This window comes from Aquarana catesbeiana, linkage group LG05, assembly GCF_042186555.1.
Source record: "Aquarana catesbeiana isolate 2022-GZ linkage group LG05, ASM4218655v1, whole genome shotgun sequence".
Classification (NCBI taxonomy): Eukaryota; Metazoa; Chordata; class Amphibia; order Anura; family Ranidae; genus Aquarana; species Aquarana catesbeiana.
The window spans coordinates 227,766,606-227,784,543 of record NC_133328.1 but is presented as its reverse complement, the minus strand read 5'-3'; the positions used below and the strand labels follow the sequence as shown (position 1 = coordinate 227,784,543).

Sequence of the window (17,938 nt, the reverse complement as noted above, 5' to 3'; positions counted from 1 at the left end):
TCATTTAAGCTTTTGCTAAGAGCAGAGAATGTGGGCCAAGGCTTGTATATGCAAACAATGGAGAGCCAATTCCATTGTTCTACACCTACTCCTTTGAAAGGGTGCCATGCTGGGATATGCAATGGACCTAACTTCCTGGGGAAATGCAATTAACACACTTGGCCAGCATAGTCACAAGGATTTGCATGAAAGGGGGCCGACTTATGGAGTAAGCCCTCCAATCATGATCCAAGCTAGGCCAACCAATGAGACATCAGCTTGGTTTGATATACTCAGAGCCAAGGGGGAGGTATCGCTCTCTTTCTGATAAGACCAGCAAGCTGAAAGGAGCTTTGGTAAGGATGGGTAATTATGGGAAAGGAATGCCCTTTTACTTGTAACTGAATATGTGTGTAGATTACTGTATTGAGGAATATACTCTATATTCCTTCATGTAAATACTTTATTTCAACCTAATATTTTCTGCCTTGGTGTAAGGCGATAGATAGATGATTGTGTATTAGCTAGACTTTCAACTGCTTCCTAATAAATGTTATTATATTTTAAGCTTTCACTCTTCGTCAAAAAGAACTCTTATTTAACCCACCTCATATCTATGAGATATGAAAAATCTTAAATATAGATTTTTCAGGGTAACAATAAGTTTAGGCCAAATGTATTCTGCTACATTTGTTTTGGTGAAAATAACCCAAATCAGTGTATATTATATTAATATATATATATATATATATATATTAGAGGTCGACCGATATGGGTTTTTCTCTGGCCGATGCCAAAGCCGATATTTAGAAATCGCGGTGGCCGATGGCCGATATATGATGCCGATTTTTTTGGGGCCGATATATTAGGCCGATTTTTTATTTTTTTTCCCTTCATCTCATAAAATCTGACAGTTAGACCCCTTTCACACTGGGGCGTTTTTCAGGCGCTTTTGGGCTAAAAATAGCGCCTGTAAAACGGCTCCCCTGCAGTCTCAGTGTGATATCCCGAGTGCTTTCGCACTGAGGCGATGCGCTGGCAGGATGTTAAAAAAAAAAGTCCTGCAAGCAGCATATTTGGAGCGGTGTATACCACTCCTCCACCACTCCTGCCCATTGAAATTAATGCGCACCGATGCCGAAGCGCCTGCAAAGTGTTTCGGCAGCAGCGCTTCAGGGGCGCATTTAACCCCTTCTTCGGCTGCTAGCTGGGTTATAAGCGCCCCGCTAGCAGCCGAATAGCGCCGCTAAAATGGTGGTAAAGCGTCGCTAAAACTAACAGCGTTTTACCGTCAACGCATGCTCGCTCCAGTGTGAAAGCAGCCTTAAGTAATAAGTGATACAGAATTTTTTTTGTATTTAAACATTTATTAAACAAAACAAACCTCCAATCAGTTCACTTGTATGTAGAATTTAGATAAAAAAAAAAAAACTATATCTTAAATATTAAATACACAAAAACAGATAATCAAAACTTTTGGACGAAAAAAATGGGCTAACTTTACTGCTTTTTTTTTTATTTCATTAGTGTATTTTTTTTTTTTTTAAAATGCGTTTGAAAGGCTGCTGCGCAAATACCGTGTGACATAAAATATTGCAACAACCGCTATTTTATTCCCTAGGGTCTCTGCTAGAAAAAATATATATAATGTTTGGGGGTTCTAAGTGATTTTCTAGCAGAAAATACAGGATTTTTACTTGTAAGCAACAAGTGTCAGAAAAGATTTAGTCTTTAAATGGTTAAACTGAAAACTTCTCCACAGAGTTCAGTCTATTGATAAAAGAACCTGAAAGAGATACAAATGTATCTTCTTATCAGACTTGGCAGGCTGCCCAGAGGAGGAGAGAAGAAAACTTCAGACAACTTGCAATTGACTGCTATTACAGAAGTCATTTGCAAGTCCCGCTGAAGGTATAATCGGCTTTTTTTATCAGCACAATCGGCCGATGCCGATTAAGTAAAAAAGCCAAATATCGGCCGATATATAGGTCGACCTCTAATATATATTCATATTCATATATATATATATATATATATATATATATATATATATATATATATATATATATATATGAAAATTGATCAATCCTGATGTACTGGTGGACATCTCATTTCTTGAGGCCCAAAAATGTCAGGACAGTACAGACATCCCCCAAATGACCCCTTTTTGGAAAGTAGACAAAGTTATTTATTAAGAGGCATGGCAAGTTTTGAAGTTGTCATTTTTTGTCATAATGTTTTGGAAATTTAAGAAATTAAAATAAAAATGTTTACATTTTTATTTTATTTTTTACAAACTGTCACCAGTGAAGTACATCATATAACTGGTGTGGTGGTGATCAGGGACACTGACTGGTGAGAGTACGAAAATATATATATATATATATATATATATATATATATATATATATATATATATATATATATATATATATATATATATATATATATATATATATATATATATACATTTTTTTTTATTACATTTGTTTTTTTTTTTTGTTTTTTTTTTTTATTTTTTTTTAACACATCGTGACCAGAGCAATATAATGTCACCATAGTAACATTTTACTAGTGAATGAAGTGATGAGGGTTTTTTTTCTTTTTTTACACACTATGATGGCTTATAGCAGTGAATTTCATTGCTATAAGCAAGCATTTTACGGAATTAAATTGATTCATTCAGTTTGTTTTGTGATTAGCTGTGATTGGCCACAGCTAATCATATGATACAGATGGGCTGTGATTGGTCCTGTCTGTACCACATGATCACTGTGAGCAATCACAGCTAACAACACAATTGTAACAATGAATGGCGTGAAAGGAAGCCATTCATTGTTTACAACTTTCATGTGATCGTCTGATTTGTCACAGCGATCACATGGTACCAGCAGGAGGTCGGTACACTAATCAGTCATCGGCTGTGTCCGGTGGGCATGGCCATGCGTGGCTCTTTCTGGGAGGACATCATATGACATTCACCCAGAATGACAACAGTCCCACTCAGCTGTCAAATTGCTATAGGCTGGGCGGGAACTGGTTAAAATGCACATTTTAGGCCTGGAGATTACTTTAGACCCCCAAAACCTTATATATTTTCTGAAAAATAGATCCTGTAAATTAGGTTCTTTGTTTCAGTGATAGGAGCTGATTGTTTTCATCTGCATGTGATCTTTATTGTTTTTCAACTGATCTGTCTTGCAGAAAGGCATTTGATTCCTAGGAGATTAAAAGGTCTGTTTACTAAAGGCAAATAGAATGTTCACTTTGCAAAGGGATTTTACCCAGAGTTTAGTGAATGAGGAGAAGCTCTGCTGAGTTCCATCATCCATTTGTGTGCAAACTAAAATACAGATTTTTTTTTTACTTCTATGCACATGATAGGGTATATTTTGCAAAACGAAATTTAACCACATTCACTAAACTCTGGGGAAAATTCTGTGCCTTCAGTAAAGCTAGCCCACCAAAAAAAAATCAAATAAGTGGAATAGGAAATCCAAAAGTGAATAAACTAGGGGAAAAGGGGGGGGGTACAAAATGTCGATTCTCACCTTTCACATTATATTACTTTTGTTCTCCTTTTTCCATTAGGACTTTAGTGGCCAGTTCTTCAATATGTTTCCAGGCAAATGTAATGTGTTTAGATTCAACAGATCGAGCACAAACAGCAAAACGTAAAATAAATTTATCTTCTAAGCAGCATGGCACAATATGGATTTTCTTCACATTATTTATCTTGTGTAGAAGTGCTTTATTTACTTCATTGGATCCCTATAATGAAAAAAAAACAAAAAACTATCACCAGTGTTAAAGAGGAACTGCAGTCTGCTCACATAATTTGTAATAAAAACATCTTTGCCATTCCGAAGCTTTTCCCCAGCCACTTTGCATATTTTATATATACACTGTGATTCTGTACTTTCCAAATATGCTGCAGAAATCTCCCTCCACTGAGTCTGGCTGCCATCATTTTAACTGTGGGCAGCTGAAGCTGCTGCCTGTTCACTTCCTGGATTTGAGAGAAAAAAAAACCGCACCTCCAGCTCTGCAGCTCTCATTGGCCCTCTTATGACTCACCCCCTCCCTTCCTGGCAAACTCTCACGAGAGTGAGAGAGAGAGGTGTGCATGATGTCATAAGCCTAGGCTTTTTTCCAGACAAGAAACAGGAAGTGGGCTGTATACGGTATTTACTGGTAGAAAAAAAAAATGTTTTACTATCCAAAGTTGAAACAACAAGGGCAGAAGATTTAATAGATAGAAAGATGAAAAAATTACTGAAGTTCCGCTTTAAGCAGCAAGAGCAGAAAAGTAATCAACTTTGTAAATAGTATTAATTTCCTATCTTGATCTACTATTGTTATATAAGGAAGTTTCCTGTTTAAATTTTGCTAGTTGCCAAGTAAACACAAAGGGGTTGATTTGCTAAAACTGGAGAGTGTAAAATCTGGTGCAGCTGTGCATTGTAGCCAATCAGATTCTAAAGTCAGCTTGTTCAATTAAAGGGGTTGTAAAGGTAAATTTTTTTTTTTTTTTTAAATAACAAACATGTTATACTTACCTTCACTGTGCAGCTCGTTCTGCACAGAGTGGCCCCGAACCTGGTCTTCTGGGGTCCCTCGGCGGCTGTCTCAGCTCCTCCCCGCAATAACTAACCACCTTAATGCGAGCTCTCTCGCATGGTGGTTAGTTATTGCGGGCGCGCTCCCGTGATACAGCTCGCTGTATCACTCGGCCCCGCCCCCGGCGCACCGCGTCATTGGCTGTGATTGACAGCAGCGCGAGCCAATGGCTGCGCTGCTTTCAATTCATCCACTATAGCCAATCAGCGACCAGGCTGATCGGCTGAATGGAGGTCGGGAGCGAGCGGCCGAGTTTCGAGGTGTCAGGTAAGTAAAACGGGGGGGCTGGGGGCGGCGGTATTTTCAAAAGTTTTTTCACCTTAATGCATAGAATGCATTAAGGTGAAAAAATGTATACCTTTACAACCCCTTTAAGCTTTCACAAAAAAGCTTGGAAGCTGATTGCAAAATCAGGTGCAGCTCTGCATAGAAACCACTCTCCAGTTCTACTTTAGGTAACTGCATTTTGCAGTTTGTAGAAACGCACTAAAAAAATCCAGTCCGTTTAACGTGGTTTCCTATGGTACACGTTCACATCTATGCGTTTTGTCGCCGGTGCGTTTTTGAAAAGGGTCGAGGACTCTTTTTCCGCGTTTTGCGTTTAATAGACTTCAATGGAATCGCACCAAAAACGCAAGTGTTGTGTTTGTGATGCGATTTTTGATATGTTTTGCATTCCTTATTTTTCTGTTAAAATCACTGTGTATAGCTGGTTGCTAAGGTGGTGGCCGGGAAGCCGGCTGTGGCTTCCTTAACAACCGATGAGTCATCAGCTGTCAGCAGGGTTCATGGGGCATAGCCATCAGACGACGTCACCTGGAGAGCCCGCCCCTTATGATGTCACAAGTGGCGGGCTCTCTGGGTGATGTCATCGGATGCCTTATCAGATGACCACACCCCATGGCTATATAAGAGTTGCCACACAGCGGGTGACAACACAACGGAGGAAGACAGCCACAGAAGAAGAGCCTTTTTTTTTAGCGGGTAACCGGCGGTGAGGAAGAAGACAGCTCCGGGGGAAGACGCCACCAGGAGAAGATGGCACCGGTAGAAGGCGGCTCGGAGGTATTTGTTTAATAAAGAACTTGTCAAAAATTGGCTCTTGTTTTCTTTCTACATTTCAATGCTTTTTGGGGTGAATGGGTAGGGGTACGATGTACCCGATACCCATTCACATAGGGGGGGCTGGACCTGGGGGCCCCCTTGTTAATGGGGGATTCCAATAAGACCCTCGCCCACAGACCCTGACAACCACCGGCCAGGGTTGTCGGGAAGAAGCCCTTGTCCTCATCAACATGGTTCAAGGTGCTTGAACCATGTTGAGGGCATGCGGCCTGGTATGGTTCACAAGGGGGGGAGCTCGCTCGTCCCCTCATATTCCTGATCTGCTGGGTGGCATGCTCGGATAAGGGCCTGGTATGGACCTGGGGGGGGCCCCACGCCGTTTTATTCGCTTTTTTTTTTTTTACATTCAGATGTCAGTGGGAAACCCGGCTGACAGCTGATGACTCATAGGTTGTTAAAGATGCGAAAGCCGGTTTCCTGGCCCCCTCCTTAGCAACCAACTATATACAGTGTGTTTAATTAGGTAATTTGAGCCAAGCTGGCCCAAATGAACTATTTCCTTTACTAACAGATGAACACGCTGTCAGTGCCATATTAACAGTATGTAGCATTGGCAACATAGAATATACAGCACTATGTTCCGGAAGTGTGAATGTTCCGTTCCCAGAACAAAATTGGGTTGGGTTGAGCGCTGCCCAACCATTCACAGGAAGCCTTGTCATTTGTCAATGAATAGTAAGCTTCCTCTGATTGGCTGATGTGAAGATTGTATCAGTATCAGACTGTATAAGTTATCCGCCACTCACATTCACTGTTTGCTGGCTCAGCTTCTAACTGTGCAGTATAGGAAAATAGAAACTCTAGAGGCGCATGGGCGGAGCCTGACTGAGCAGACATGCCAGCTTAGAGCTCTGCTCCTGAAGGGACATTTCTGCCGTATTATACCATGTCCCAGCTCAGCTACACCCGGTAAATATTGTTATTCGGTCTGCTAATAATCCCCGCCACTTAATGTAATGGTTCTTGGGAGTTTTCGCCTGAAAATGAAGCTAAAAAACAACAAAGAAGCGCTGCCTCAGGGTTCAGTTAGAATGGAACTAGCTGCATCCCCTCCCCCTGGTACCTCACACTCAGTGAAATCCTCTCAGCACTCTAAAGTATCTCTGGCAACACAGGGGGAATATGACCCAGATCCATCTTTACAAACTTCACAAATGACATCTTTTACAGACCCTACTCATTTTTCTGTTCTGAGGCAATTTGAAAAAATGCTTCACAAAGCCCTTAAAATGACCTCAGATGATATAACAAAGAGTCTGACTAGGGAAATCAGAGAACTGGGCTAACGCACTGCAAATCTTGGACTGCGGGTTGACGAACTTGAAAATAACACAAAGGCTTATGCAGTTGAATTTGAAAACCTCAAAGAGGAAAACTTAGTCCTTCAATCTCGTTTAGAAGATTACCAAAATAGGGCCCGGCGTTACAATATTCGTATATGTGGAATACCTGAAGCTGTCACTGATTTGCAAGCCACTATGCTATCCCTATTTTAAGAACTACAGCCTTCCATACCAGTCGAACAAATGTCACTATTTCTGTACCAAGCAACAACTTCTAGGTGCAGCTAGAGCAAAACATTCACTCATTTTCCAGGGACACACCTATCAACTTTTTGCTGATATATCTCAGCTCACCATCTCTAAATGTCGGGCTTTGAAGCTACTTCTTCAAGTTTTACAGCAACATCAAATCACCTATCAATGGGGCTTTCCAGATCTGCTCTTGTCAATCGATGCAGAGAAAGCATTTGACAGGGTAGACTGGGGATTTATGATGACTATGTTACAATATTTAGGATTGGGGCCTAAAATAATGAAGTGGATCAAAAATCTCTACAACGGGCCTACAGCAAGAGTAATGCCCCGTACACACGGTCGGATTTTCCGATGGACAATGTCCGATCGGAGCGTGTTGTCGGAAATTCCGACCATGTGTGGGCGCCATCGGACATTTTCCATCGGATTTTCCGACACACAAAGTTTGACAGCAGGAGATAAAATTTTCCGACAACAAAATCCGATCGCGTCAATTCCGACCGTGTGTGGCCTGTTCCGACGCAGTGCCACGCATGCTCAGAAGAAATTCAGACACGGGACAGCTCGTTCTGGTAAACGTAGCATTCGGAATGGATACAGCACTTTCGTCACGCTGCAATGTTCAAAATGGTTTAATACAGCACACTCTCTTCTTCTTTATAATGTGACAAGAATTAAGTAGATTTGCTGCTCATATTCACACACACTTCTCACAAACTTATTTCGTTACTATTTATCGGGATTCCCTCAATATATTTTGATTTCTCACATCTGACAACAAAATTTTTTTTTTTTTTGGACTTTAATGTAGATTCTTTTTTTGTGTTTCTCTTTTTTATTTTTTATTTTTTTGGTGATTTTGATTTGTATTCCCGAAAATGTTTGTGTGTTTTTTGTGACAAGTTCCCACAACACCACTAATATGTTGTTCTATTTAATCGGTAGGAGATTGTTTGGTGTTGTTGTCCCTTGTTAATTTCACATTGTACTTTAGAAATGTACCTGAATCGTCACCAACAAACTGTCCTTTTTGGATGAAAACACACACAGGAGAGTAGAATTTACCCAAAAAAATTTTATTAAGGGCTCACAACTAAACAAAGAGGGAGGCAACGCTGGAGAAACTGCAGAAGTGGGCGAAGCCTTGGACCCCCGGGGCAGACATCAACTATTTAAAAGCAAAATTGGTGGCCTGAGGAGTCCATATCATAAGGGAGGGCAGTCTGGTCCAGAAGTCCCAGAGATCCGGAAAGCAGCAGATGACATCTGTGTCCCCAGGCTGTGGTCATACAAGAGACTGCAGCTTCTGTCAGACCAGACTGAACCCAGGGCAATCACTCTCAGGTCTTCTTTCCACGCTTCCTTCCAGCCTTTGGCTGTGGTGGTGGAGTTGTGGCAGCAGGAGGAGGAGGAGGAGGAGGAGGAGGATCGTCGATCTCAATGACATCCGTCTTGTGTGTCAGTTCCCCACTCTCCCCCTTACGAAGGACTTTATAAATCAGGTCCTCAGAGATCTTGCGTTGACCCTCCTGCATGCCCTGCAATTTTGTGGCAGCCATGCAGGCAAAGGCCTCTTCAGGACTGGGGAAGGCTCGGAGGGACGCCGAAGCCTCCTGGATCAGCCTGTACGCTGAATCCTGCACGGGACTCGGAGTGGCCTTCCTGGCTCGTTTATATGGCAGGCGGAGGGGAGGGACCTGAGACTCAGTCAGGCTGCGACTTGTCCCTGGCTTCTCTTGGCTGCCACTTAGCCCCGCCTCCTCCTGGCTGCCACTAATCCCCGCCTCCTCCTGACTGCCACATTCCACAACCTCCTCCTGGCTGAGGTCTTCCTGTGTATGAAAAAGGGACATAGTTTTAGTTTTTTATTCATCAATCACACACAATTTTCACCTCCTGACTGCTGCAAATTGAATGTTAACAAATATAACAGACTATCCTTCTGAGCCCAGCAGTTTTCATTCTTTTCCCAATTTTGGGTGCCCACTACTGTCTATTGATATGTAAAGCACTTTTTTTAATCAGCAATTAGTGATCAATAATAACATCTAGTAAACATCATTTATTTATTGACCAGAAATCTGTAGAAGAATGCTATACCTGACTCCAGCTGGGCTCCTCCACTTCTTCCTGGCTGAAAGGCCCAGGTTGGACATCGGAAGCCTCAGCTGGGATGGAAGGAAGCGTGGAAGAAAGAGTGGAGAGGGATTCCCTGACTTCAGTGTGGTCTGACAGAAATCGCAGTCTCTCATAGTACCACAGCCTGGGGACATAAATGTCATCTGCTGCAGCTCCGGACCTCTGGGAATCTGTGACCTTCTTGCGCTCCCTCAGATATGTGCTCCTCAGGCCACCAATTTTAGCTTTCAAATAAGGGATGGTTGCTGTGGGGACCACCGGCTTCACCAACTCCAGCAGTTTCTCCAGCGCTGCCTGCCTCTTCTGTTTGTGATTATAGTGGGGGTGTCTCACTTGCCACAGACAGGGCAGCTCCCTGTACTTGTCTATGAACAGGGGCAGGAAATTGTGGTCGTTGAACCCATCCATTTTCTCTGTAAGACACAACACAAGACAAAGCCTAATGTCAGGCCAAACTCCCCTAATCTTGTTACAATATAGGCTTCCATTTCGAAGCAGTATAGGCCCAAGTTTAGATCCTACCTTTGTTAGCACGATCGGCGTCTCCGATGCTCCTTCCTCCGCTCATAGATCGTACGCAAGACGCGCGCGTTACGATTTATACACACTGCGCATGCGTATAACTCCGCCCGCCCCTGACGTTCTTTCTAGTCTATTCCCCGCCCCTTTTCGTTCGGCGCAGTGGGGGAAGAGCACATGGCGGATAGACAGCAGGATCATGCTAATTGTAGCAACGAGGAGGAGGAGGAGGAAAGGCCAGAGCCTGAAACGTCCCGATCCAGAAGGAGATTAAAGGACTCAAATATGTCCTTTGGGGAGATGTTGGAGATGGTGGACATCCTGAAGAAGGCCGACTATGATGGAAAGTATGGGCCTTACCCCAACCCCAATGTCCGAAAGGCCAAGATCATGGCAAAAGTGGTCAGGAGTCTGCACCGGAAATTCGGGGTACGACGATCGAAAGATCAGCTCAGGAAGCGGTGGTCGGACCTGAAATTACGAGAACATGAGCAGTACAGAAAGATCCGGAGAGTGCTGCAAAAAAGTAAGTAGTTGTGCTGTGTTCCTATTCTTTATGTTTATTACGTTCGTGCTGCTCCATGTGCTTTTAGGAACTGTTGTACAGTTTAAAATGGCAACTTTCATGTTCATGGGCACATTATTCGTTCGGATCACACATTGTTATTTCGGACGATAAAATACCATTGTTTAGGCCATATGCATTTGGCCACCATTTTGACGCCCTATACTTGTCTTCAAAGAATTGGGTTGTGTAGATGGCTTTGTTACTAGAATGAAATGCAAACTAGATTGTGTGTAAGGAGAGGACACTGAGCAGCTGTTTTCACATCTGGACACTGGAGCACTAGTGTGGGACACAAGAACACCCTTTTTATTATGGGGGCCACACAGGTGCTCCAGTGTATACTATAGGGGGGGCTACATCTGTGAAGCTTTTACCAAACAGGTAAAGTATTGCAGCTTGACAAAGGACACTAAAAAAGCTACATGTTGGAACTCTGCTAAAATAGATAATTGTACCCCACTTCCAAGCAATGTTTCATCTTTATAGTTCTGCCATCAAATATCTGTGTGCTAATTATACCATTTTTGTTTTACATAGGGGAGAAAAGACTCGGAAGACACCCCTCATCCGAGGAGACCAGAGCCCCCCCCCCCCTGGAAGAAGGGGAAATTCCCCCAACACAAGATGAGCAGGAGGATGAAGACGTGGTGGAAGTAGTTACCACAACAGGTGAGTGTCTTCTACCACAGGCTCAGATAAGAGATGGATTGCGGCATTTTTTTGAAACCTAATTTATTTTGGGTTCCTCTCTTTTTAGGTGATCGTGAGGTTGTGGATGAAGATCCTTTCACATCCGAAAGTGCCCAGATCCTGATCGGGGAGATCATGGGATGTAATTTACAATTGGAAAACATCAAGCAAAACATCAATGATGTTATTCCAAAATATAAAAACATCATTGATGTTTTGGGGCGAGTTTAAAACCCCTCCAAATCACTTTCTTCTTTTGTCTGCTACAATGTGCGAAATGTTTTTGTGATTTTTCCCAAAGCCAAATTTGGAAGATGCACACAGTGTGTCAACATGTGCTATCTGCCATCACGGGAGATCAATGGACGCGTTTTGGGGGTGAAACCCCTTCCTCAATAATAAAGTAGCGGTGAGGAAGGGCTTTCTCCCCCAAAACACGTCCCTTGATCCCCCGTGATGGCAGGTCGCACATGTTGACATTGTGAAATTGGTGTGCATCTTCCAAATTTGGCTTTTCCAGGGGTGATTTCCCCCCATCTGAACGCTATATCAAACACAGTTCCTAAATACTCATGTCTGATATTGCCTTCCAGTTCTACCAAATGTGAACTTTGTAAGATCAAGATTTGTGTCTTTCTTGTTGGTTTTACACAGGCCTGTTTTCTATAAAATGCACATTTTGATTTTGGATAATGACACCACAAAAATTGGTATACAACAAACATGTTGGTTTGTCAGAAAAACCTTTGGTAAATGCACATGTGATTGTGCAGGTATTAAAAAGATTGTTCATCAAGAATGTGTGGATTATTGTCTCACGCTACAACACTTTTGGGGTGATGTAATTGTTGTTTCATGAGAAAATGGGGGTTATTTCCTAAGGGGAAATCCACTTTGCACTACAAGTGCAGTTTCAGTGCAGTTGCAAGTGCACTTGTAGTGAAAAGTGTCTTTGCATTTAGTAAATAACAGTCAACAGTGCTTTGTATAAGTTTACACAATCACGACATTTTCTGCACTCCACACATTTCTGTCAGGGTCAGCTCAAACAAACACAAGCAGTAAATGTCCACAAAGAAGAGCCTAGGGAGAGATGCCTGTCGAGAACTTGAGGTCCTGCAGGCTTCTCCCTGTGGCCAAATACCGCAAGGTAGCGATCAACCTCTGCTCCGGAGTGATGGCTTGCCTCATGCAGGTATCCTGCCTGCTAATATAAGGGGTCAGCAAAGCCAACAAACGGTGAAACACGGGGTCCGTCATCCTGAGAAAGTTCCTGAAATCATCAGGATTATTCTCACGGATCTCACGGAGCAAAGGCATATGAGAGAACTGGTGATGCTGAAGCAACCAATTCTTGGTCCATGAACTCCTCCCCACCCTGTTCATGGACTGTACTTGTGTCAAGGTCAGGACCCCAACACCAAGCCCCCGCACAGCACGAACTGTACGAGGAGTACGCATACGAAACATGGCTAGAAAACGGTCGGCTGCTCAGAACGAAGTAACAGAACGCACTGAAGAACAGCAAGGCCTGTGAAGAGCGACCTGAAAAACAGCAACGAGCAGGCAAGATCACACAGAAAACTCTGATACGAACTGACTGCACGCACTGAAGAGCAGATACAAACCCACAAGCACAAACTGAACAGCAGAAAACGATCTGAAAGCCACGAGTCTGAAAAAGCGCGAATCGTCTCTCACCAAACTTTTACTAACACGAGATTAGCAAAAGGAGCCCAAAGGGTGCCGCGCTTGGTTCTGAACCGGCCTTTTCTAGTCTCGTCGTACGTGGTGTACGTGACCGCGTGGTTGTCGATCAGAAATTCCGACAACTTTGTGCGACCGTGTGTAAGCAAAACAAGTTTGAGCCAACATCCGTTGGAAAAAATCCTAGGATTTTGTTGTCGGAATGTCCGAACAAAGTCCGACCGTGTGTACGGGGCATAAGGGTAAACAGTAAAATGTTGCCAGTGTTTGAAATGTTCAATGGAACGCAGCAAGGATGCCCGCTCTCGCCTCTCCTATACGTACTGTCACTGGAGCCTTTCCTAGCGACTTTACGAAACAACCAGGGGATAGAGGGGTGGAGAGTGGAGGAAAAAGAACATAAAGTTGTGGCTTATGCCGATGATATTCTAGTGTACGTGACTAAACCTAGAGCTTCCCTGCCAAACATCCTGACAGAAGTGGCTGAATTTGGAGAACTCTCAAACTTTAAAATAAATCCCATAAAAACAGAAATATTGAACCTCAGACTGGGGAAAAAGGATGTCTTGGTTCTTCAAAAAGAATTCCTATTTACGTGGGTAAAAGGGGAACTACCCTACCTGTGAATTAAACTAACACCATCATTTGAGAAAATTTATTCCGCAAACTACATTCCATTATTAAATGAGATCAAGGTAGAAGTCAAGAAAATAAGTACACAATCAATATCTTGGATTGGAAGAGTCAACATGTTTAAAATGGTAATATTACCAAAAATAATGTATAAATTCCAGATTTTACCAATAGGGATCCCACAGAGCTTTTTCAAAATTATACAAAAAATATTGACAAAATATATTTGACAAAACAAAAAAACGAGAATAAAATTTGCACTAATTTCTAGGAAAAGACAGCACGGGGGATTGGCAGAACTGGACATTTTTATGTATTACAAAGCTGTAATACTAGCACGTATGATTGAGTGGACAAAAGAAAATAAAGAAAAAAATGGGTTGAGATAGAAAACACTTTAAGTAAAACCACGCTTCACAAAAATATCTGGATTTCAAATAAATATAGAACACTAGATTCTGATTCTCACTAATTGACCAAAAATGTATTCAGAATTTGGGACGCACTACATCGGAAACAAAAGTGGGTACATAACTCACCTCTAATTGCCCTCACAGGAACAATTTTTTTTACACCTGGTGAAGACATATTCCGTAGACTAGGAATAAAGAATCCACAAATTAAAGATATTATCAAAAAGGGGAAGATGAAATCTGCACAAGAATTGGAGATTATATTTGGTGAGAAACTGCGCGAGTGGGAATTTTTTCAATTAAATAATTTAGTTAACACATCACCACACCCGTTTAGAGATGGAGAAGGTTTAAACTGGTTGGAAAAGCTCTGTATAACATCAACACCATTGAAAAGAGGCATTTCGAAAGTCCATGAAATCTTGACAGATCTTGAAGGACAAAAAAGACCATCCTTTATAGAAAAGTGGGAAAAAGAGTTGGAAATAAATTTAGAAGATCAACAAGTCGAGAGAATGATTGAAGCAGGATACAATCAAGCATGGGATATGAACACCATCGAAATGAACTATAAATTCCTGGTCAGGTGGTACATGACCCCAGAGAGACTCCATAAAATGAATCAAGATGGATCACCATTGTGTTGGAGAAATTGTGGACAAAAAGCCACAATGCTACACATATGGTGGGACTGCCAGAAAATAAGAGTATTCTGGCAGGAAATAATTATGTATAAAGAAAATAACAGGTGAGAAGATAGATAATAACATATTGACTTGTTTGTTTCATGACTCTAACACTCCTAAAGAGCAATACATGAAAAAAGTAACGCCAAAACTATTAAACGCTGCAAAGGGACTGATCCCAAAAAATTAGTTAAATAGTGAAAGACCAGATTTAAGAGAATGGTTCAGACAAGTGGACTACTATAATAAAATGGAACTATTAGGCTGTAAGGAAAAAGGGCAATTAAATAAATTTAATACTATCTGGGGCGGGTGGGGAAAACATAAGACCTCGGAGAGTTACTGGCTGCAGATGTTGGAAGGTATAGGGTCTTAAGATAGGATAATATTTGGGAAAGAAAGAAATAATTTAAAGGTGAGAATGGGGGGGGCGGGTGGAGGTTGGAGAGGGGGGACAGTGGGTGGGTGGGGTAGAACGGAAACATTTTATAGTTTTTTTTGTATAAATATAAATAAATTCTTCCTTCTTTTAAAAGACGCCACAATGATATGAAATTGAGAAGGGACAAAGTTTTAGCGGCAAGTTGAAATAAGTCTCTCAAAAATGATCACTGAAGTGGAATAAGAAAGAAAAAAAATCAACAGGGCTTTCCATTTTCAATTCGCTTCACTTACCAAGGATCTAAATATGACTGCCGTTCTGCTGAAGAACTCCAATCTTTTTTACAAAACAGTTACCTGTTCCCTGCAAAAATCTGCTGGTACTGAAGGAGATAAAAGTCGCCAGGGGCAATCAAAACGCGGTAGTTTCTCTTCTCCTACGCCAACACTTAAGGACTCCATGGACTGACTTTTTTCTTTTTGTTTGATTCAATGTCAGGTATTTTTATAAGAAAAACAGTTTTGTATCTTTAGCTTCCAACTAACTAGATGTTTGGTAAACTTTTTTTTTGTCTTGCCAGTTTAGAACTCACGATGCAAACTTTTTCTGTTAACTCTTTACTTTTCTGCTGGTCTATTTTTATTTTATTTTACTGACAGCAGCGAATTGTTCGCTATATTTCTTTACATAGCCTCGAGCTATTATTTGTTTTCTCTGATGTTTTTTGTTATTGTACATACCTTACCCCATCCCTCTTTATATGCTTTCTCATGACAAATTGATGGGTATGGAACTTTTTGGGACAATGGGACAATGGATCAATGGATATAAACAGAGATGGTAATTGGCTTTTTTTATCTTCACGCTGACAGCACGAAAAGAAGAAATAAAGCCCAATCATCTGCATCTGTCAGAGGGTCATCTGTCCCGAACAGAGAGCCACCGCCACTTCATCTATGCCCACCAGTGCCACCTACCAGTGCAAAACAGTGCTGCCTACCAGTGCCCATCAGTGCTACCTATCAGTGTCACCTATCAGTGCCCTTCAGTGCCGCCCATCAGTGCCACCCATTAGTGCCACCTATCAGTGCCCATCAGTGCCGCCTTATCAGTGCCTATCACTACAGCCTATCAGTGGCCATCAGTGCACATCATTGAAGGAGAAAAATTACCTGTTTGCAAAATTTTATAACAAACTATGAAAATGGTTTGTTTTTTTTTCAAAATTTGAGTTTTTTTGTTTGTTTAGCAAAAAATAAAAACCCCAGTAGTGATTAAATACCACCAAAAGAAAGCTCCATTTGTGTGAAAAAAATGATAAAAGTTTCATATGGGTGCAGTGTAGCATGACCATGCAATTGTCATTCAAAATGCGACAGTGCTGAAAGCTGAAAATTTGCCTGGGCAGGAAGGGGGTTTAAGTGCCCAGTAGGCAAGTGGTTAAAGTCTCATGTAATGATAACATTACCCTGTTTCCCCACAATTTATCTGAGAAAATAAGGTAATCTTTTCCTCCTTTATAAATAATCAGTTAATACATGATACAATCACCAGAGTACCAGTGTTTAGCTAAAAGGAAAACACAACAATAGCTCTTAGCACAGAGGAATGATTTGTTTGATTTAAACCATTAATAGAGCTGTTAAACAAGGGAAGATGTGATTTTTAGTTCTAACCACAATATACAAAGAAAATGTGAGTAAAACCATTTTGCACTAGCTTTAACAATTTGGAAAGTTAAAACCACATTTTTATCAAGAATTGCTACATTGTACAAATGTAAGGTGAGATTTGACATGTATGCCTTTTACTGAAAGCAGGTGTTTTCCCATGATTAAATATCTTAATTTCGCTACATGCAGTCCTTGTGTACAGTGTAAATATTAAGCAGTTTTGGAGAGCATCTGAAAACTCAGTTCACAGCTGCTTTTCACCACAGCAGGGGATCAGTCTGAAATGTGGCACAAACACAAAGAAAATCAGTTCCCTCTTAGTTAACACAGTAGCATCCCGTGTAACCCTTTGTATGGGGCATATTAATGTATTCAGCAACTGGCAACATCATAACTATGATAACTGGGGCATCAAATTGACTAAGTGGGAAGAAGTCTGGTCATAATCATACTGAATAAAATAAATAAACACGATCACACGCAATTCTCTTAACTTCAAAGCCCTACTTCAATGGATGAAATTGGTATTGTTTAAGATGCTTTCGAATTTAAAAGAGCCTGACATGCATCTGGGTTTACTTTCTGCAGGGTGAGATTTTTTTTTGACTTTGTAATATCAAGGTAGGATTTATTTCATATGCACTGCCTTCTTAAAAATGTAATTACCCCCCCCCCCCCCCCAATCAGGGTTGGCCATGTAAGAATATGCAAGTATGGCAAAGGGAGGGTTTCACCACACCTAGCTCTCCCTGCATTCTGTGCTACAGAATTTAGTTAGGAGATTATATATAGGGTACCTATGTTTCCAGACATTTGCAAATATCTTGTTTGTCTTTTAAACTGCCTGCTGGAGCACTATCTAGGAAATATTCGTTTTTCTTGTAGTAATAATAAAGAGGAATTCCAGGTACTGATATTTTATACATCGTTACACTTGTCCAGTTTGGACCAATGTAACGATGTACAGTATATACCATACCTGGCCGATATCCCTTGAAGCTGGAAATCACTGAAGTAGACATCACTACTGTAGTGATCTCCACTTGCTGCCGGGTCCCATGCAGAGCAGCTGGCCTCATGCATTCTAAACACAAAAATTTGCCTGTTCAGCACATTTTCTGAATGAATGCAACTTGTTCTCTGATTGGACAAGTACAGAACAGTGATGTCCCACTCTCCATCTTGTCCAGTCAGAGAATGGGCAACATCTCCGCATGGGACACAGAAGCAAATAGAGATCACTGGAGTAGCAGTGTCTACTTCAGT

At 41.4% G+C, this 17,938-nt stretch overlaps 1 protein-coding gene across 2 annotated transcripts in view; it reads right to left on the bottom strand.

The window, feature by feature from the left end:
- DDC (dopa decarboxylase) overlaps window positions 1–17,938 on the bottom strand; it is a 255,579-nt gene that overhangs the window by 9,489 nt on the left and 228,152 nt on the right. For both annotated transcript variants that reach the window (XM_073630603.1, XM_073630601.1), the window contains exon 14: window positions 3,531–3,750. In XM_073630603.1, coding sequence (XP_073486704.1) covers window positions 3,544–3,750 — 207 coding nt within the window. In that variant the 3' untranslated portion in view covers window positions 3,531–3,543. The remainder of the gene's footprint in view (window positions 1–3,530; window positions 3,751–17,938) is intronic.